This window comes from Salminus brasiliensis, chromosome 1 (genome assembly GCF_030463535.1).
Source record: "Salminus brasiliensis chromosome 1, fSalBra1.hap2, whole genome shotgun sequence".
Lineage (NCBI taxonomy): Eukaryota > Metazoa > Chordata > Actinopteri > Characiformes > Bryconidae > Salminus > Salminus brasiliensis.
This window is the reverse complement of record NC_132878.1, coordinates 25,864,401-25,886,674: the sequence shown is the minus strand read 5'-3', so window position 1 is coordinate 25,886,674 and position 22,274 is coordinate 25,864,401. Positions and strand designations below refer to the sequence as shown.

Sequence of the window (22,274 nt, the reverse complement as noted above, 5' to 3'; positions counted from 1 at the left end):
CCAGATGTTTTTTTATGTAGTGAAGGATCCGGAGGTCCTTTTTTTATTTTTACATAAATTACAGCAAATTTATAGGCTGGAATTTAAATTGTAGGCATCTTGTGTTTTAATAGCATAAATGTAAAAATAATCATATCAGAAATATGAAATGTACTGTAGTTTGATGATTGAAAAATGATTTACAAGATGTGCGCATGTACTGTGTGTGTACAACTGGGTATCCGTGCCGGAGTCTGTATCTTATTACTGCCTTTCACACTGTCTAGTGTTCTATATCACCATAAGAGAAATGTTTAGGCAGAATGAATATCCTGCGATACTGCCCAAATTAAATAGAATAGGCCCTAAAGCCAGTCTAGGCCAGCGTAATCTTTAATGTTGTGATGCGCGTTAATCACACAGCTCTATAGATGTGATCATTTTCTTTGAGAAATCTGAATTTCAGTTGGAATCTCTCAGCCTTGATTTTTACTGTGCAAGAACAAACAAGCTGCTGCGGCTGGAAATCAGCAGAGGATAGGCGTGTGTCTGAGATGCTGTCTGTAGGGTGTTTGTGTGTGTGTGTGTGTGTGTGTGTGTGTGTGTGTGTGAGAAGAAAAAGAGGTAAAAGCTGAATAGAGGGTGTTTGTGATGATTGCTGCGAAGTGTGGAACTGAACTGCTGTTTTTTTTTCATTCATAGCTTCAATCACACTTGCATGAAGAAACACACACACACCTGATTAGGTTTTTTTGTTGAGTGAAAGGTTTAAGAATATTAGGAAATACTTATAGTGTATTGACACACACACACACACAGGCACACATATAAACATACTTGCACACTCACACATAAAATTGGCTGCATAGCCCTCCCCATAATACAGTACTATATATACAGGGGGAATGTAACACACAGCGTATCGTATTATTCAGTATGAGCACAAACCCGTACCCACACAGACTGGAGCAAAACGTGCTCATTTGAATACTGATTACACTGCATGAAGTATAATACGAACTAAACAAGCCCACTATGAGGGCAAGCCCACCCTCCTGTGAAAATATCTCTCCCGCTTTATCTCAGACTAGAAACAGGGAGGGCAGCCAGACTTCTTTTAAGCGTGTATTAGCTCAAATCTAGAACAGTATTAGAAAGGATGTAGTGCGATAATGCTGAACGCTCTAATAAACTGAAAAGAAGAACATTACAAGATGAAGATGAGGCAGATTTTCAACCTTTTTTACAGGATTGTAAAATGTATTGAGACACTTAACTATATATTACACTGTACTATACTATATTATATCAAATTCGATTGCACTGTTCGTGAATCGTTACACCTCTGTTATATGTGGTACTATGCAAAATCCCTAGTACCTGAGGAAATTATATCTTTAAAAAGGTTTTAATCTGGGCAGAAAGAGTTTATTTGATTTGAAAACACTAATAGGAACATATAATACACACCAATTACTAATAACTAATACAATAAGTGGTGACTTTGTGTGTTAATGTTTTATATATTTCGTTGTGGCACATTTACAGGAGCAAGAAACCCCCTTCTTATCTTTTAATGGAAGATTCAGATTGTCACCATGTGAAAAACAGCTAATTGAGATGCAAGATTTTGCATGACAATATTTAATCTGCTGTCTTAAAAAAATTAAAATACCTCAGGTAAACAAAAGCAAATAATATGTGGCCTATATAGAAAACAACTATTTTATTTGGAAAGTGGTAAAATAGGCAGGCTGATTGTAGAAGAATTGAAAACACTTAAATCAATCTAATTAATCCAGTAATTATAATAGTGGATAGTCTGTCTTTCTTATTATATGTACACAATTTAAATGTGGCAAGTGTTTGGGAATAAATAAAGTGTGTTACATCACAGTTAGTTTCTTTATGTTCACTAATGTCAATAGTTAGCATGTTGACAAGACCTGTGTTGAACTTACATTGACTATGAGCAAATCAGTAACATGAGTGTTAAATGAAATGCTGTTTATTCATTTGGGGCCACTCGCAACATTGAAATCATGTCAATTTTAAGTGCTGTTTTCTTTTTTAAGAGATCAGTTGCAGTTGAGGTTTTTGAGGGAAGTATTTCAGTACACGTGAGTAAGGGAAAGAAAGTAATGTGATTTATTGTGGTAGGCTACATTAACCATTACTGTACATCCTTTTTATTTCCCTCATTAATTATGCATTACTGTTTATGTAAACATTATTTGCATGTACACTCTGAGACCTCACATTGTCGGGACTGTGCGAAGATGTGAGCTGTGGTCAGAGCTGTCTAATAATAGTCAGTAAGAAAAATGTTTGAAAATACTGATAAATACTAATAAGAATGGGAGCACTCTGTCTTCTTATCTGACATATCTGAATCTCTCTTTTCTACTAAAGCGCGACCTGCCACTGGTAGCCTGGGTAATAAAAGGAGGCAACAATGAGGGAGATTTTGCGGGTGTCATTTGTCTTGGGAGCTGCTGAGAGGAGAGTATGTGAAGCTCCTCTGGCTTACAGGGCACCTATAAAAAGAAGCCCCTCTAAGCTCCGGCTTTACTACTGCTAGCGTCCAAGAACCCTTAAAATGTGTATACACACACACACACACACACTTGTTTTTAGACAGTGTCAGGACGTCTTACATATAGCCCAGGTATAATAAAGGACGCAAGCGTAAGATTTTAGGGTTCCATTCATATGTCAGATTTGAATTATGCCAAGTATATCTATCTATTTAGAGAGAGAGAGAGAGAGAGAAATGCATGTGTGTGTGAGTACGTATATGTAAGAACAGTGTAGGCCATATGTATTATATGGATTTGTACGGATTTGTATCCTGTATATATATATATGTGTGTGTGTGTGTGTTTGTATGTGTTTGTGTTTGTATGTGTGTAAGCTGTTTATATGTACCAATATTATGCCCATGGTGTATTACATGTATTAATATATGTACAATATGTACTGACATAATGTAAATTTACACCTCTATACTGAACATGTGCTAAAACAGCACAACACACTTTGAGGTCTACACACACTGTTCTTACTAAGTTACTAACACACTGTGTTAGTTTCTGTGATTGATCCAGGCTACACGTTCAAACATACCCACTGAGCACCCTCAGTCTAAGCATGAATGAATGAGTGTGGGATTTTCCTATAGACACACTCACACACACACACATACAATCACATGAAAGTAAAACAGAAACATGAGACCCTTTCCAGTTTACTCCAGTCATCAGACAGCCAGGCATGGAAACTGAATTCACTATTTTTAACAGCCTCATGCTTCACACACACCTATGCACACACACATACACGCACACAACTTGTGTTAGATAGAACTTTTGAATAACAAGTATTATCATTGGGACACACACACACAGTATGAGTGGCATGGTTTAAATGTGAACAGGTGTTTTTGAAACAGATGTGTGATACCCAATCTGGTGAGAAAAGATGACATCACAACAGAGGATCACATATACACACACACACACACACACACACACTCACACACACACAGCCAAGTTTCAGCACTGTTGCCCAGAAACAAACAGACCAGTACCAACCAGCTGCTTTTCCCCTCTCTCATTTCCACTCTTTATATCCCTCTATCTCACTCTCTCTTTGCCCCTCCTTCCCATCCATCCAATTAAAGTGATGGATCAGATAAAAATCATGTCAATTCAATGTGTAAATCATGTAAACTGCAGAATTTTTCTTTGCACCCCACTGGAGGTACAGCGCTACTGTATATAAAAATCTTTCTTATTCCCACCAAGGCTAAATCATCACACACTCACCCTAAAAGAGAACTCCAGTGTATAAAACTACTGCACAATTCAGTGGTTGAGTTGTAAACAGTTATTCGGAGTGGGGTTTTGTATGTAATATTGCTGGTTTTCTAATATCTCTGCTATGAATGGATTTTAAAAATACTAATTTACAATTTAAAACTTAAAAACACAATAAAACTGACATTTCATTCAGATCCATTTAGTGTAATGGGTTTCAGTGAGAGAGCTTTAAGGGAATGTAAACTCACGTTGTAATCATTGACTTAGGGTTTTTCATTCAGTCCCATAACCACATGTGTATAAAATCAAGCACCTAGCCTTTACACACATGTGAAAGAATGGGTGGTTCTAAAGAGCTCACTGAATCCCAGCATGGTTCTGTAATAGGAGTCCACCACTGCAACAAGTCAGTTGGTGACATTTTAATCTCCTAGATATCAAGTTTGAGTCATATTATTGAAAAGTGGAATTGTTTAGAAATCACAGATTTCAGTCATCAAGTGGCAGACTATGTAAAGTTACAGAGCGGGGTTGCATATAAGACTCAATAACTGCAGCTATTGTTCTAAACCAAGTGCTAAACCTTCTCTGGCATCAACATCAGCACAAAAACTATGTGCCGGGAGCTTCATGGCATGGGTTTCCATGGCTGAGCAGCTTTATGCGAGCCTTACATCACCAAGCACAATGCTAATGCACAATGGTCTAGGTTTGGCAAATGCCAGGAGAAAGTTATCTGCCTGACTGCACTGTGCCAGAGTTTGGTGGAGGAGGGATAATGTTATGAGGTTGTTTCTCAGGGGTAGACCCATAGTTCCAGTGAAGGTATATCGTCATGCTTCAGCATACCAAGACATTTTGGGACAATTGTATGCTTCCAGTTTTGTGGAAACAATTTGGGGAAGACCCTTTTCTGTTCCAGCATGACTGTGCCTCAGTGCATAAAGCCAGGTCCATAAAGATATGGTTGGGTGAGTTTGGTGTGGATGAACTTGACTGGCTTGCACAGAGCCCTGACCTCAACCACATTGAACAGCTATGGGCTGAACTGTAACAGAGATTACAAGCCAGGCCCTCTCATCCAACATCACAGTTTGACCTCACAAAAGCTCCACATTTTTGTAAAAAGTCTTCCCAGAAGAGTGGAAGCTGTTAAAAGCTGCAGGGGGGGCAGCTTTTCGGATTTAGAATGGGATGTCATAAGAACTCTGTAGGTGCACCGGTTCCCAATAAGTTTTTCCATATAGTGTGCACTAAAACTTCTATTTTATATTCATATATAAACTGCCCTTTTATGTTGAGGTTACCCCCACGCGTTAGTCTCTGAACCCAAGCGCAAATGTAAAGTAGCAAAACCATTGCTTTAAATATGACTGTCTAGTCTGTGAACTGTGGAGATTCAGACTTTTCCGCAGTGTTGTATCACATGGACTCTAAATGGCTCTAGATTCATGAGAACAGGCCTGTTTCCATGGCGAGGCCATTGAGGGTTCTTAAACCATGGCAACAGCATCCAGGCAGGTCAATAGTAGTGTTGCTGAACACCACCAGCTGCCAACAAGGGGTCTAGAGCTGTGTGTGTGTGTGTGTGTGTGTGTTTACAGCAGATGTGTAAATATTAAATAGAAGTCTTTTTGGAAAAAATTGTGCATGTGGGTATGCATTGTTTTTTTAATATGCAGCATGTAAGCATGTATATGTCTGTGTGTGTCTTTATAGGTACGACGGAGCGTGTGTGTTTGATCCAGGGCACTGTGGAGGCGCTGAACGGAGTTCATAACTTCATCGCAGAGAAAGTACGCGAGATGCCACAGAGCAGCCAGAAGAGTGAACCAGTCAGCATCCTCCAGCCCCAGACTACTGTTAACCCAGACCGCGTCAAACAGGTCACACACACACTCACGCATACACACCCACACACACCCACACACACACACGTTTGCCTTCTCAAACCACCATTGACCCTGAGCACATGAAATGAGTCAAAAACACACACATACACCAGCCAGCATCCTCCAGCGCCAGACTACTGTTGACCCAGACCTCGTGAAACAGGTCTCTCTCGCACACATACACACAAACACACACACACACACACACACTCTAGCAAGTCTGCATTCTCAAACTTGCACTGCACACTGAACACTGCTAATACTGTAATACTATTTTTCACTATATTGCAATATTTATTTTCTGTTATATATTGCGATATTAAGAAATAGGAATTTTCAAACGAAGTCACTGATGCAACATGTCATGATATAAATAATGCACTCAATGTATCCAAGATTGGTACAATATTGATATTGGACAGAGAATCTGCCTCTGGTAGATATGTCATTAAAACAATCCAAATGTTTGTTTTTTTTGCATCAAACAGCAAATTTAAAATTGCCTTACATGACATTGCATGTCCTGCAATGTAACTATTGTGCAAGCATACGTTGATGAAACATGATATTTTCCAGCCCTAGCTGGAAAACATTCCTGTAAGATTCCGGCCCACTTTGACATGATTGCATCCTCAGCTTTCTGTTCTTGGCTGACAGAAGTGGAGCCTGGTGTCTCTTTTCGTAGCACATTTGTTGTTCATTCTGAGATGCCTATCTGTTCACCACAGTTGCACAGAGGGATTATCTGAGTGACTGTAGCCATTCTGTCAGCTCAAACCAGTCTGACTGCTGACCCATTCTCCGCTGACCTCTCTCTTCAACAAGGTGTTTCCATCTGCAGAACTGCTGCTCACTGGATTTATTGTACCATTCTATGTAAACCCTAGAGACTGTTGGGCTGAAAATCCCAGGAGATCAGCAGTTCTAGAATAACTTGAACCAGCCTGTCGAAATCATCTTTTTTCCTCATCCTCATGGTTGTTGTCAACATTACCTACAGACTGCTGGTTCGTATCTGCTTTTCACTTCTGCCACACGATCAGTAGCCGTCTATACTATAGTTCCTTTTTTATGATGTTATGCTGAATACTGAAACGTTCTCTGGAGCTCCAGGTTATGTGGGAGACAGGCTCGGGGTCTTCCCCAGAGAGAGAGGGTCTGGCTGGGCCTGGAAAGTGTGAGAGTGCTGGGTTATTTTTACCGACTGTTCTAGGGAAAGAGAGGGAGGAGGGACAGAAACAAGAGAGAGAGAGAAAGAGAGAGAGAGACGGAGAGGGCAGCTGCACAGTAAGCCCTAGGATCAACAAATGGCTGAGATAAGCACTGACCGGACAGTGAGACCTTACACACCAAACTTCTACTTGCTCTCTCTCTCTCTCTCTCTCTCTCTCTCTCTCTCTCTCGTTCTCTCTCTCTCTCTCTCTCTCTCTCTCTCTCTCTCACACACACACACACATACACAAACACACACAGATACATTTGTCCACACACATACTTGCACACCTACACACAGGCCTGGCTGTGGTGTGGGTGGAGTATATATAGTTGTGAACAGTAGACCTTTTGTGGGTTTTAGGTACCTCACTGTTGTCACTCAGTTACTGCTTAGAACCATCCCATTCAAACCTCTGCAATGGGGTTAGAGAAGGCCAGTGTGAAATCTGTGTGTTTGCTGTCATTGCAAGTCGCAATGAGTGACAGATCACTTGTCCAGTCATATGCCTGGTGTACATGAACAGTGGCCAAAATTAGAGATACACCGATCTCAATTTTCATGGCCAATTCCAAGCTTTTTTTTTTTTTTTTTTTTTGAGATATGACACCTTCTACTAACCGATTATTCTGAAAACAATATGACTGATGCTATTGCCCATTCCTAAATTCAATCAAACACACATAACACTTAACTTCACTATCAGGTTTAAAAGTTCAGAAGTTCCAGCTGAAACTCTGCTCATCATTTGTCATTTTTAAAAAGGAGGCCAATAAAACAAGAGTTAAACTGAACTAGAGTGAACACAGGACTTTTCTGTGATTACATTTACGGCATTTAGCTGACGCTCTTATCCAGAGTGACTTACAAGGTTACTCGTATTACAGAGGTAGGCCAATGTAGTGTTAGGAGTCTTGCCCAAAGACTCTTATTGGTGTAGCACAGCACCTAGTCACCCAGACTGGGAATCAAACCCCAGTCTTCGACATGGTGTGGTAGCTCACTGGCAGGTAGTGGTGTTATCTGTTGCGCCACACCAAGCATGATCAAACATGCTAAACTTGCTAAGGTTGCTAATGTTTACACTGAGTTCGGGAAGTCGTGGCCTAATGGTTAGAGAAGTCCAGCTTGAGCCTGGAAGGTCACCAGTTCGAATCCTACTGGCAGGTAAGAATTGGGGGTCTCCTCCATCAATCCATGGCTGAAGTGCCCTTCAGCAAGGCACCTAACCCCCAAATGCTTCCTGGGTGCTGGAGGTGGCTGCCCACTGCTCCGGCTGTGTGTGTGCTCACTGCCCCTCGTTCAGTACCATGGATGGGACAAATGCGGAGGACACATTTTACTGTACATTGTACAGCGACAAATACTTGCACGTTACCTTGGAGAGTTGGTGGGAAGAATTAAATCTGATGGATATTTTCTCCTCCAGAATGAGGCACAATTCCAGACTGCTCTCTATTGACTGTGCTCAGTGTTCAATGTTCAGTGAAGATTTTTGCGAGAGGTTGAGGACGAAGATAGGCAAGCGCCCTGTTAAACGGTGCAGACAGAACATCGATAGTGCTACTATTCAAAGCTAAACGTGACAACGTGCAGTGACAGTGAGAAAGGTCTATAGGGAGCCATTTCGGTCACAGCAGTGGCATGTATTTGTGGCTGGGTTTGTGCCGCTGGTGCCCTCATGCGGTGCATAAGTTATACAAGGCTGATCGTCCGGTCACCAGTTATGGCCAATCATGCTGAAAAATGCCCAATTTCAGTCATCTGTCGAGTAACTACACACTCAATATTAGGGGTTCTAGACCATACACTGAACAACAATTCATATATAAACACACACACAAGCATACAGTACATGCGTTGTTTACTATAGATGCATTCTACTGAGAACAGATGTAGTAGTCTGTGTAGGCCGCGCCACATATATGCACACAGACCAAAACTACCATCTGCAGTGACCTATTTTGGAGGCAGTGCACATACACAATCTGGGACGGGCCTCCCTGAAGCATCATTGTGAAGAAAACATTGTAACTGATTGTTCAGAAGATGTTTCCTAAAGACATCATGGCATAACCCTATTTTTGCAGTTTGTTTGAAAAATACAAAATGTTTGAATAAAATCAAGCAATGCTTGTAAGAGTAGGATGCATTTTTGCTATGAGAGTGGATGATGTTCTTGATCGCTTGTCTCTCTTTCACTCTCTGTTCTCTGCAGGCTAAGCTAATCGTACCCAACAGTACAGCGGGGCTGATTATCGGTAAGGGTGGAGCCACAGTGAAATCCGTGATGGAGCAGTCAGGTGCATGGGTGCAGCTCTCCCAGAAGCCAGAGGGCATCAACCTGCAGGAGCGTGTGGTTACTGTCAGCGGTGAGCCTGAGCAGAACCGCAAAGCCGTGGAGATTATCGTGCAGAAGATCCAGGAGGACCCACAGAGCAGCAGTTGCCTGAACATCAGTTACTCTAACGTCACAGGCCCCGTGGCTAACTCCAACCCCACCGGCTCTCCTTACGCTAACAGCACCGAGGTCTTACCCAATGCCGCCGCTGCCGCCACAGCCTCCACTCTGTTGGGTCAAGCAAGTCTGGCTGGCATGGGTGGCTTCCCTGCGGCCATGTCCAGCTTCTCCGGAAATGACCTGCTGGCCATCACGTCAGCTCTGAACACTCTAGCCAGCTACGGCTACAACACCAACACGCTGGGCCTCGGCCTGAATCCGGCAGCTGCATCCGGTGTGTTAGCCGCAGTCGCCGCCAGTGCTAACCCTGCAGCTGCCGCTGCAGCTAACTTGCTGGCCTCTTACGCCAGCGAGGCTTCAGGAGGGGCAGGTCATCCTGCCGCACCAAGCCTAGGGGGCTTCTCCTTGGGCTCTCTAGCGGCCGCAACAGGGGCCTCCAACGGCTACCTAAACCCATCATCCCCACTGGTGGCATCCTCGCTGCTAGGGACAGAGAAGCTCGGCGAGGGTGGCAAGGAGGTGGTGGAGATTGCTGTGCCCGAGAACCTGGTGGGTGCCATCTTGGGGAAAGGCGGGAAGACTCTGGTGGAGTACCAGGAGCTGACAGGGGCACGCATTCAAATCTCCAAAAAGGGCGAGTTCATCCCCGGTACGCGCAACCGTAAAGTCACCATCACAGGGTCTCCTGCAGCAACGCAGGCTGCCCAGTATCTCATCAGCCAGCGGATCACATACGAGCAAGGCGTCCGCGCCACAAACCCGCAGAAAGTGGGCTAGAGACAGAAACGGAATGGGGGGGGAGGGGAACAGGAAGGAAAAGGACACGTAAAAAAAGGAAGAAAGAGAGAATGGACAAACGGACGATCAGAAGAAAAAAGGCAGGGAAGAGGGTGGTACTGACAAAGGCAACCAAGAACAAGTTCAAATTTCAGAGGCGAGAAAAAAAAAATTAATAATAAAGAAATTTGAACGGTTGTGAGGAAAGTGTGTGGGGAAAGAAGCGTGTGATCTGTGAATATGAATTTGTGACTGAAATTCTGCTGTTTTATTTTTTTTTAACTTGTGTCAAGTGGTGTGAATTGTGAGGGTCTGAGTACTGAACCCTGTGGCACTCCGAGAAAGAGGAGTCTTAGATCTTACCTCCTCTCTCTCTCACAGCCAGGGGCCAGATAGGTTCAGTTTTGTTTTTCTGTCATTGGCAGAGCTTGTACAAATTAGGTGAACTACTTGACTGAGGCCTCAACCCGGGAGATGGGTTTACCTAGTGACCCCTTCTTCGGGTCAGCTCAAAATAAGCGATACCACTCTTTACAGATAACATACAGTATAGGTGTTTTCGGCCTGTGTTTGAAGCAGTCTGGCAGTCTGGTTGGGTTATCCATATGAGCGGAAGCTAAGCAGAACCTTTGAAACATTTCGTTGCCTCCTGTTCTCGCCAGCTTATGTCAAACGGGGCATGAACAGACACGCTCGCTAGCCGCTTCAGATCAACATTACCGGCTTTCTTCTGTTAATCGGACAGCTCTGATTTTTCTCTACCATGGTTGGTTCCATATGACCTCACCCTGACGCTTTTAGATATTACTTAAACCTGTGATTCCAGGTTGACCTGAATGTATAAAGACTTACTAATCTTGATATTTTTTATATGTGAAGAGAGGATCAAACCGAGTCTCCGTTTAGCATCAACAGCTAAACTCAGTCGCAGAAAGGCAGACAGACGACCGCTGTCAAAGGTCAGGCGCTCTGTTTGAGAGTACGGGAATGTATACATACACACAAACACACACCTTGCAAGTGCAGTTTAGTTAATGGATCCCTCTTTGGTGCTATGAGAAATTCACTTGTGATCAAACATCGAAGATTTGAGAAATTCCATGTTCTTACCTATAGATTTTAGCATTTTGGGGTTCTGTACCCCAAATTATCAATTGAAAGCAATTTTGTGATTTGGTCATAATGCCATTTCGGAGCAAACGAGCCACACATTAGAGACATTAGACGCATTAGACTCTTTCTCGCTATTCGAACACCCACTAATCTCTTATGTGAGATAACTGACACGGCACTGAATCAGTCGGTTGATCTAAGACTTTCAAATCTTGCACTTGAAAAGTGAGTAGACCTGATTGGACGCAGGTCACACCTCTAAACTGCTCTTCTTCTTGTGACTGGAGGCTTCAGGTGACAGCTAGGCACAGTAACATCACCCTTATTAAACCAACACCTACAGTGTGACACCACACTAATCACTTGTAGGTGTTAAATACTGGTGATTGAAAACTGTGGGTTTTTCCTTTTCGGTTTTTACGTTTCTTTTTTGTACGAACTGAGCTCAAGCTGATATACCTCATGTTTGGACAGAATGGAAAGAAAACAGATTTCCAGTTTGTATGCAGTTTAATGAAGCCCTCGGTTGCGTTCTGGTTGTTGCCTAGTTAGTTCACTGCTGAGCGAAGTGTTCTTGATGTCAGGCTGTCTGCAGAGGTCTGGCAGTAGGAGGAAGAGAGCGTATACAATGCGACACAGCCTTCATAACAATAATAACAATAATAAGCTGTTATCCACACCGATGCTGGTGTGAGCTATCTGGCCCGGTGTAGACCTGTGTATCACCGAGTCGAACAGAGGCCATCCTTCTCTGAGAAACTGCACATTGCAGGCTTTAGCCTTTCCTGCGCAGGTCTCCCTGTTTTGGGCACTCTGCAGAGCGTTTAGCCCAAACGCTGCCATGACGCTACACCCCCTCCCCGCCCGCAATCGTCTCACCGTCCATAGTGTTGTAGGATGCGTTCTCTGAAAAACAGCATGGCAGAGTAATAAATAGCTTTTTTTTTTTTGAGAACAGTTGCACATACAGGATCGATGTTTCTGCTGCTAACTGCATTTTATTTTAGTCCAGCTTGGGAGATATGAGATATAGAACGCGCAGGGACTCTTGTACAGAACAAAATAAATAAATAAATAAATAAGGCGATCTCTTTTAAACCACACTGTGAATTGAGCGGCCGATGCCATCATAAACTCTGGAATGTACTGTACATATTACACCGTTTGTTAACACAGCACGGCAGGGCTAAGCAAAGAACCAGAGTGAGCACAAAGACACCGTGGTGGCAGGGGCTGATCCGGTTCACTTGTTGATGTGGCTCCACCATGGAACTGTACTTCTTCTTAGACAGTTCTTCTGTGGTGCCACAGACAATTTCACAATGGAAGCATGGTCTGAAACGGTACTGCTGTGAAACCGTTGGTCTGAAACAGTACTGCTAAGGTCTTAAGACGGTTCAGCAATGGAATCCCGGTCTAAAACTGTTTAGCTGTGGTGAGACGGTTCAACCTCAGAACCCTGAACTGAGACACTTCTGCCATGGAACCGTGATCTGAAACAGTTCTGGTGTGGAACCGTGGTCATAGATCATTCAGCCAAGGAATCCTGGTCTCTGACAGCTCTGTCTTGATACCATGGTCTGAAATGGTTCTTCTGTGGAACTGTGGTCAGACGGTTCCATCATGGGCCATGGTCTGAAAACCTTCTGCTATGGAACCGTGTTCTTAGACTCGGTTCAACTATGGAATCCTGATCTGATTTTTCTGTAGAACCAGGGTCAGACGATTCAGCCATGGGATCCTGAACAGAACCAGTTTTGTCACTGAGCTATGGTTCTGAGCTCTGACAGTTCTGTCACGGACCTGTTGTCTTAGAGGGTTCGTCCATGGAGCCATGGTTCTGCCAACCAACTGTGAAATGCCACGGTTTCTGCCACGGTACCATGGTAAAGTGGCCTGAGATGGTTCTGCCTCCCAGTACGAGAGATTTTTGGGGTCACTGTCCAACCGCTCGGCATTCAGACCCATCATTAATTAGCAGATCTCCATCCTGAACCGTGGTCTTCTATATATAACCGTACAGCAATGCCCAATCTCCTACTGACCTAAATACACATGCACAAAGACATTCATCAACTGCCTCCAATTCCCAGACCCTAATCTGCTTTGCAACGGGAGGGGGAGCGGGGTGACAGAAACATAGGGGGAGAGAGGAAAGGAGAGGGAGCAAGAGACAGAGAGAGAGTCAGAGAAAGATCCATTTATGTGCATTGCATAATTGAGATAAAGATTGCCATAAGAAATCATATCCCCATCTTTCTTGCATGGCGCTTTTGACAGGCAGTTTATCAACAAACTGTTTTACGATATTCATCCTTTCCATGACTCCTTGTTGCCGAGCGAAGAGCAATTACTGTACTCTATCGGTTTCGGGCTAAATAATTCATTTTTGAGATTGGAGATGAAAGCGCGTATGCAATTTCAGAAGCACAAGCACAGCACGACTGCTGCAGCAGTTTGAGCCCTGCATCGCCGCTGTGCATTTTATTGGTAGAAAGGGAAATTCAACATGGTAGAAAGGAAGTTAGGGAAAATCAAGATCGCATTGGCCACTCGGAACTGATAGAGAGGTCTCACTCTCCTCTCTCTCTCTCTCTGTACCTCTCTGCTGTCTTCTTTCTATTTTCACTACCTCTTAGCTCTCTCTTTATTGGTGACCTCCTTTCCTCCTGCGTTCTGTCTCTTTTCTGCCCTCTCTATGTCTCTATGCACTCGCCTCCCTCTTTTTCCTTCTCCACCGTTTGAATGCTTTTCTTCTCGCTGCTTGTCTCCTCTCCTCTCCTTTCGTCTTCCCTCCTCGCTCCTCTGCACTCCTCCTCCACTCTCTGGTTAATGTTGGCAGCTGATTTGCTCTTTCTGGGGCTACACTGGTGTTCAGACGTTCCGCCCCAGTCCCCGGGGCAGTGGACGACTGTTGGAGCCCGACACCGCAAGCACTATGCCATTAGACTGTGCCGCCGATCCACAAGCCCACATCCTGTCTGTGAACTCTAAACTCCCGTATCTCTACCTAACACCATCTCCCGGTAGATGTTGGCCTTTTTTCACGGCTGATCTAGGATCAGTTAGCCCTACCCAAACCCTGACCTTCATAACCGCTATTCGAGAAAACCTCTAAACTGGACTCAGATCAGTGTCAAAGACTTTCTGTTGTCATCGCGCTCCGAGAGAGGGCCTGGACATCCGTCAGAGCCGGGAGCTAAGTACCAGAGCGAAGAACTCTGGGGGGGGAAAAAGGGACAAACCTCAAGCTCAAATGATGACGTTGGTGTCGTTTGCATCCTGTGCTCACTTTCTCCTCTCGCTCTAGGAGAACGGTCTGAGGTCAGTTTTTCTTTCTCCCCCCTCCCACCCCCCCCCCCCCCACCCCCTTCCCTTTTTTAATGAAAACTGTGGATTCCGTCCTGTCCCATGGTCTTCGTGGAACTTAAGTGTCGTTCTCTAGTTTGTAGTCTCAATGCAGTTGTCTTGCGCCGTGGGTTTCAGTGTGTGAACTCCGTTATACTCGTGTGTATGACGACAGTGCCAATCGAGCCAGATTAAGATTAGCTTTCGCCATTTGTTCGTGCATTAGAAATGCTCTAATTGGAGTGCTGGTGTCCACATCAACGTCACTGATGATTTTAGATCTACATAAAGAAAATGTAAAGAAATATTGGAAGCAATATTGTAGCATGTTGTCCAGTTTTTTGTGTTTTTGTTATGTCCGTTGTATGAACCCTTGGATTTAATACGATTTTGAATGAATAGGTTTACATGTACTTTTTTGTAATACTGTAAGTTAAAAAATAAAAAAATGCTGCTATTTGATAAGTGAAATATACGAGAAATATTTTAGTTGAAAAGATGTCTGATCTGTTCATTAGAGTTATGCTCGTTTTTGGCAGGAGCACAAACGAGGTGTATCGATACTAATAACATAGTCAACCTGTGCCAGATTAGAGCCATGCAGCTTCTCGACATGTAGACGTGTGATCAAGCATTTTAGATATCGATAACTTTAGACGCATCGATCAAGTGCCAATCAATCAATACCTTTTAGTTCAAACAAAAAGATAATCAAAAGGGTAAAAAAAATAACTAAACAAAACATGATAAAACATGAACAAAGAGCAATGTCAGTGTTGTTTTTAACTCCATAGTTGCATAGAGAATAATAATAATAGTTCTTTTATGCATAAACATGGTTTTTTATACACTCGGTCGAAAAAGCATCCTGTGCATTTGTTTGACTTGTGGCTTCCACGCAGCTCTTCCTTCATATTCTCTCTGTAGGTCGGCATGGAGTAGGCGTAAACATGTTATAATCATGTCGTAAAACGCGTTATTAAGCATTCATAACATGTCCCATTTATGAAAGTGTGTTTTGTGGAGTTAGATGTTTATCTTTTTTGCACGTCTCTATTGCATGATATCCAAGTGAATTATTGGGGGGCGGGGAATCAAAACTAACATTGAAAAAAAAAGAAAACACTATAAAAAATATACACAAACTAATGTTAAGTTGACTGTCTGGAATCATTCTGAGACACAGTTTTGCATGTGGCACAGATCGAAACACTTTTTCTTTCCGTTCAAGCTTCATTTTTATTCTTATGCTTCTTATTCTTTTCTGACAGAAATGGAAAGAGCTTGTATGCCTTTAAAAACTGTACTGTAACCATAGCAACTGGAACCGCACTGGAAAAAAATAAATGTTGGATCAACAAAAAAGAAGAAAAGAAAACATCACAGCCGAAAGGTGTGAAGCAGATCAATGACGATTAATGACTTGCTTTAAGTGATTCATCTTCATTGATCCAATTTAGAAGTTTTTGATGTGATGGATTTGAAAGAAAAGGTGTTCATTTGCTCAATTCTGCATATTTTACAGTGTGGGGACAGTAATGTGGTGGTCTGCCATTCGCAGGGAAGATGCCCATGCATACAAACGTCTGTTGCGTAATGTTATACAGCGCAGTGTTCTAGTGTTATGTGATGCTGCTGTATGTTGTACAGTGTTACACTATACAGCATAACGTTACACAGCATAATGTTACATGTTACACAGCTTTGGGTTATACAGCGTTACACAATAAAGTGCTGCATTATAGCAGCATAACTACACAGAGTAACATGCAGCATAATGTTGCACAGCATTAAGGTATTCGATCTTACGTTACACAGTGTTACGCTATGCATTACTTTGTACAGTGTAACATTACGCCATGTAACATTATACTATGTATGCAGCATAACATTATACCATGCGTATACAGTAATGCATTGTACCGTGTAACGTCACAGAGCATTGCATTACGCAGTGTAACGTTACACAGAATTGCGCTCTACACTGTTGCGTTAAGATAAAGCGTTACATTCTATAGCATACTTAAATACAGCATAACAGCATTACTTTACGCACTGTTTGATTATCCAGTGTTGAGTTAGACGGTGTTACATGACGTTACACCGCAATTGTGTTACATTGCATTCAATTCAGCCCTTTGTTACTCGGTTTAAGATACTGCTACTTCTCTCGTGGTTTGATTCTCCTAACCCCAGATGTAATTTATGAATGTATTTGCATTTTTACATAAAATGATAACAGAATGTTATTTCAGTGTTCCGTGTCTGTAGGTGGAGGCTGTTTTAAACTCATGTAGCGGTACGTGTCAGTGTACGAAAGGCCCGACGCCACATTAGCGCCCGTTTTTTAATCTCCTGACAGCCATTTCCTCCCTTTCTGTTTTCTCGTCGTCCGCCGTGGCATCGAATGCACTTTACTGAGCATTAGGTTCCCATCCCAACACACACATGCATACACACACACACACATACGCACACACACACACAGTCCGAACCTCCTGGATGCAAAACTGAAACCAAGCAACCTGTTTTTAAAACATTGGAAACCTTTGACAGATAGTGCTGTTTTTCTTGTTGCTCTTGTTGTATTTTTTTTAATTAGTTTGTTTGTTGCTGTTATTATTATTATTATTATTTGACTGTTTGTACAAAAGAAGAAGATGAGCTGTACTTTTTTAATGTGTGTTCATTTTTTGTAATTTTTTGTTTCTTTCATTTGAGGGAGATTTGAAGGAGTGTGTGACAGATTCCAGCATCCCAACCCAGCCCCCAGAACCCCAAACCTTACCCCCCAACCCTGCTGTCTCCCCTACTGCATTCCCTTCAGTATGTTTGTGAGTGTGTGTATGTGTGTGAAATAGAGAGAGTGTGTACTTGTGTCTGTAATTTACTGACACACAAGCGCTTGTTTTTTGTTGTTGCCTATTGTCTAAATCAAATGCTTTGAATGTGAAAGGTGTTCTTTTGAGTTGAAATCTGTAAGTTATGTTCGTTGAAGAGGAATGGAAAATAAAACAGAGAAACCTCGAGAAAAAAAAAATACACAAAAACACGTTTTGGCACTATCGATCAGCACAAAGAAAAACGGAACGGGTTAGGATACACTGCTGGGTCATGTCAACGTCTTCCAGATGTTATTTTTGTCTGTCGCACACGGTGATACAACAACACAACAAACCTAGCGACCAAGAACCACAGTGGTCAACATGTAAACGTTTGAAATATTCTAGCAATAGAAATACAAATTGAGTGTGAGGAGACGGCGTGGGTGATGTGCGTGTGAGGATGTTCAAAACCCTCTGAAAGCTTCCGAGCGGCGCAGCCATCTAAGCGTTGACCCTATCATCAGGAGATCGCAGGCTCGATCCCCAGTGATGCCACAGCCAATCCGTGGCCGGGAGTCCCTGTCCTTGCTCTCTCTCGCTGGGTGGATAGGATGGCCCGTCCTCCCCGCCCCCCTGTCACTCAGCACAGTTCTAACCAGTCTGGGTGTCTGTTTCTGTAAGCTGATGTAACAGAACAAGCAGTTAGCGCTTCTCTCCAAACGTGTTCAGCTGTCCAATGACGTTGTGTTAGCGGCAGATCCGAAAGATATGATTGGCTGGCTTCACGTGACCTGGGGGAAGCATATGCTAGCCTTCAACCTGCCGGTGCTGGTTGCATCATATGATAGGGGGGAGTACCAGCTATTGGAGGGGTGGTGTCTGATAGGGGGTGTTGGGAGACCTACAGCTAGTGTTTAAGGCCAGATCACGGACACGCACACACACACAGAGGTGACACTGCCGCACTGCAGTGTGGCTGTGTGGTTAGGACATAATTATGATGAATGGAGCGACGTGTGTTAGTCAGACACTGTGTGCGTGTGTGTACGTGACACTGCATCTGAAAATGAATATAACAGTACATTTAACATGGCAGAATCAAAAAGAAGGAAATACAGATAATAATAATAATAATAATAATAATAATAGCGGTGTTATTTATTTTGTTCACATTCACTGCTATTGCAAACAACCACCCATAAAGGCACTATTATGAGGTTACAGGAAGCGGGCTGGTGTTGAATGTAATTATCTATGATTACAGGGTACCTCAAGCATACCTGCCTGATTTATTAGGAAATGTCATTTTTTCAATTATTTCCCAAAACAGCTTTTTTCAATGTAAATATATGTTTGTAGTCAGACCACAGTACGGGGTATTCTCCTGAAACACGATAATCCCCAAGATACACCCAAAATCCAATTCAGATTTTCAACACTTTTAGGACATGCAAACAATGATGCCCCGGAGAGCACAACTGGCTTTGCTCTCTCTGAGTGGGAAGATGGCTTGAACTCTTTCCCCGCATCACTTTAATGTGATGCTGGCTGGGCATCCGCTAGCCAAAGCATCAGAGCCGGGTACCCGGTGCTTTCTTCCAAGCCCTTTGGTTGCCCGGTGGCTGGTTGCGCATGTCCTTGGAGGAGGCACGTGTCAGTCCTCACCCTCCCAGAGTCAGAAGCCAGACATGTGATGGGGGAGACGTGTAACAAGTAGGTTGGGTAAAACCGCAGATAACTGATATTTGATGTGTTGAACTCCAGAAGAGTAGAACGTTCAGGTGAAGCTGGACCACTGCACTAAAATATAAAAAACACATCTGCATATTATGTACGTCACTGCATTTCTAACAGTCTGCATATCACCATCGTCAGTAGTGAACATGGAAAATATCAGATACCACGGTATCAACGCAGCCCTGGTATAGAATTTGAGAAACAACTATATGGGCATATTTCAGTACTGGGAATTAGAGTAAGAAACCCCCCCCCCCCCCCCAACTTCTTTTCTTAATCATATTAGCATGATCCCTGCCACTCAAATATTTGTACAGTCTTTCATGAGGATGCCCCATACCTGATTGCTAGTGTTAGCCTCAAACATTGTCCTTATTCCTGCCCTAACCCACCGCACCCAACCCATACACAGACGCACTCTCTCTCACACACACACACGCATCCACCGAGGGCCGAAGTAGAGCAGGACTATTTCTAGAGTTCTTTTAGCTCCATGTGTGCCATATGCAGCCACAGTCTCTCCATTTCTACGAGCTACAAGCACATCATTCAGACATGCTACAGTGATTCGCGCACTAGTTCTGCTATTGACATGGAAGCTACCTACAACTTGTATGACTTGTATGGGCATCTAATGCCTGTACGCTAACTACGGCAGGTGCAGGTGGAAGCTAATGCTAACATGACTTGCATTTATAATGTCACTAGCTGACCGCTAACTATGCCGTGACACCTGTTGCCATCCTCGATCATTCAGCAGTCCTTGAACAGTTTCAGCTGTTCAGTGGTTGCTCCCTGGAATGCGACACGTCTCGACAGCCACGAGGAGCTTTGACCCTTCACCTCATGAACTCATTCGACCCATTGCTTTGCCTGAGTTTACTAAAGCAAACGGTCTTTGTTCGTATGTGTCTTTCGTTTCCTGCGTTCTCATGAAAAACACTGGACTGGCAAAGGAACGTTGTGTTGCTGATATCAATGGTGTGCTCCTTTTTTTGCCATCACAGTCTGATGGCAGTCGATGTAGAATGGGACCGCTAGCATTAACGCCATTGTCGCCTTTTGGAAATAATGCAGACCAAAGTTAATACGTCACTGTGGCTTATAAGATCAACTGTTACGACACTAAGCGTACATTTCGTCGAGCTCATTGCTGTGGCATCCTGTCGTTCTTTTTTTTTTTCCTTTCCTTTTTTTAAGCACAGAGAAGGGAGTGGGCGGCTATAGCGCGGAAACAAACGATCGATCCCATCAATCCCATTTAGAATCCTTTATAGCCTCACCAGTTCTGCTCCCACAGTCGTTTCCCTGTGCCTACTCCTCTCCTCTTCGCAGAGAGATCTTACTAATATATGCAGTTGGATTCAAAAAGAACATACGTGCCAAATCTTCCTAAGCATACCTTTAAACTAATGCCAGGAGAAGTCCAGAATGAATGTAAAAGGTACTCTGTACCTGAATGTGAGGATGCAGATTCAAATCCTCCATGAACTCCATTCAGAAGCTTTTTTTGGTTTAGCATGAGCTTTGGCAAACAATGAGCTTCTGCTGTCAGTCCCATTCCACAGAACTCCAACCAGCTTCTTATTAGCAGCCGTCTTGCCCAGCGGAGACGGCGACTGAGCGGAGAGTTTCGAGCTTCTGTCTGATTTTGCTTTATTTGTGTATTTATTTTATGTCATTGTTTAAATGGAGGGTGAATAATATCTACTGTTGCTGTGATATTGTGTTTGTAAAAAACAAAAAAAGACAATAACATGAAAACAAACAAACATCAGCGTGTTTTTGTCGAATTTTTCCCTTTTTCTCCCGATATGGTAATGCCAGTTAACCCACCGCTGCTAATGTAGCATTGCTAAGCAGCCGACACGCTCAGAGGAAAGTGCCAGGTCCCCAGTTCCACCGCACCAGCTAACAGATGTCTGTGCTGGCCAACATGAGCGCCATCTACCCACCTGGAGAGGGCACAGGCAATTGTGCTCTCTCAGACTCCGGCCACTGATGACAAAGCAACATAACTCTGGGCCACTACAGCCAGTTGAGTCTCTTGCCTTATGAAGTTTTAAATGTCACAGGGCCTGTATTATACCTTTTTCCTTGTATTTAAGGCCACTTATGGTGTTGTTTTTTTATAGCACATTACCATTTTTCAACATTTTTGATCCCTAAAGGCCTTTACACACCTAACGCAACATAATATAACATAACCAAAAAAGGCAACGTATTAAAACGTGTTTTTGCATGTTTTTATTATAATTATTATTATTATTATTATTATCATTTCTCCCATTTAAAAAAGCTGAATGCCCTGAAATGCTACTGATATTCGTTGCTCCTCACAAAAGAAGGGCCGTGTCTCTGTAGTTTGAATGACATGTTTTCTTCATATTTTCTTTCTGCTTGCCTTGATTTTGTCTGATCTGGTAGCCATGCGGATACTCTCGCCAGTCAGTGCTGCCAGTATTTAATGAGGCCCTGAGCTATAGATCAGACAAAACCAAGGAAAGTGGATGGGAAAGGAAGTTTCATGTAGATATTGGGACGCAAACAAAATTTAGGAGATTAAACCTTTATGAGAGCTTCCCCACACAGCTCGGACAAACCATCCTTTCTCCTTCTGGTAAAGAACTCAATCATCCATCATCTTGGTTGTTGCCATACCAATGCCAGAGACAGCAGTGATCGGACAAGCGGGTTCACGTCGCCTGTGAAAATCTATGAAAGGCTGAATAAAATGATGCGAACGTTTTTTGAATTCATTTTTTTTGACGTCTGAATAAAAGGCAGAAATATATTGCACTTGTTGTGTAATGGCCTTTGGATTACTTTAGATAGCTTCAGGCTCCAGAGCACCTCATATAGCTGCTGTAGAAGGGGCAGATGTGAAGGGGCAGTCAAATGGAAACACATTCATGGTTTTGGCATCACAACTCCCACAAATTTAAAGCAAACCTTTTAACACACTTTAAGCACACTTTACCACCATTGCTCAGCAATACAGTGGAATTCAATCTTCACATTAAACCCATCCAAGGGAGGAACACACACACACACTCACACTACTAATTAAGGCAGTAAAAAAAAAAACACCTTGTGGCGGTGGGCAGC

The 22,274-nt window shown here is 43.0% G+C and overlaps 1 protein-coding gene across 2 annotated transcripts in view; it reads left to right on the top strand.

Moving 5' to 3' along the window:
• Positions 1-20,938, top strand: part of nova1 (NOVA alternative splicing regulator 1) — a 48,247-nt gene extending 27,309 nt beyond the window's left edge. For both annotated transcript variants that reach the window (XM_072676092.1, XM_072676100.1), the window contains exons 3-4: positions 5,520-5,686; positions 9,124-20,938. In XM_072676092.1, coding sequence (XP_072532193.1) covers positions 5,520-5,686; positions 9,124-10,143 — 1,187 coding nt within the window. In that variant the 3' untranslated portion in view covers positions 10,144-20,938. The remainder of the gene's footprint in view (positions 1-5,519; positions 5,687-9,123) is intronic.
• The last annotated feature ends 1,336 nt before the right edge of the window (positions 20,939-22,274 follow it).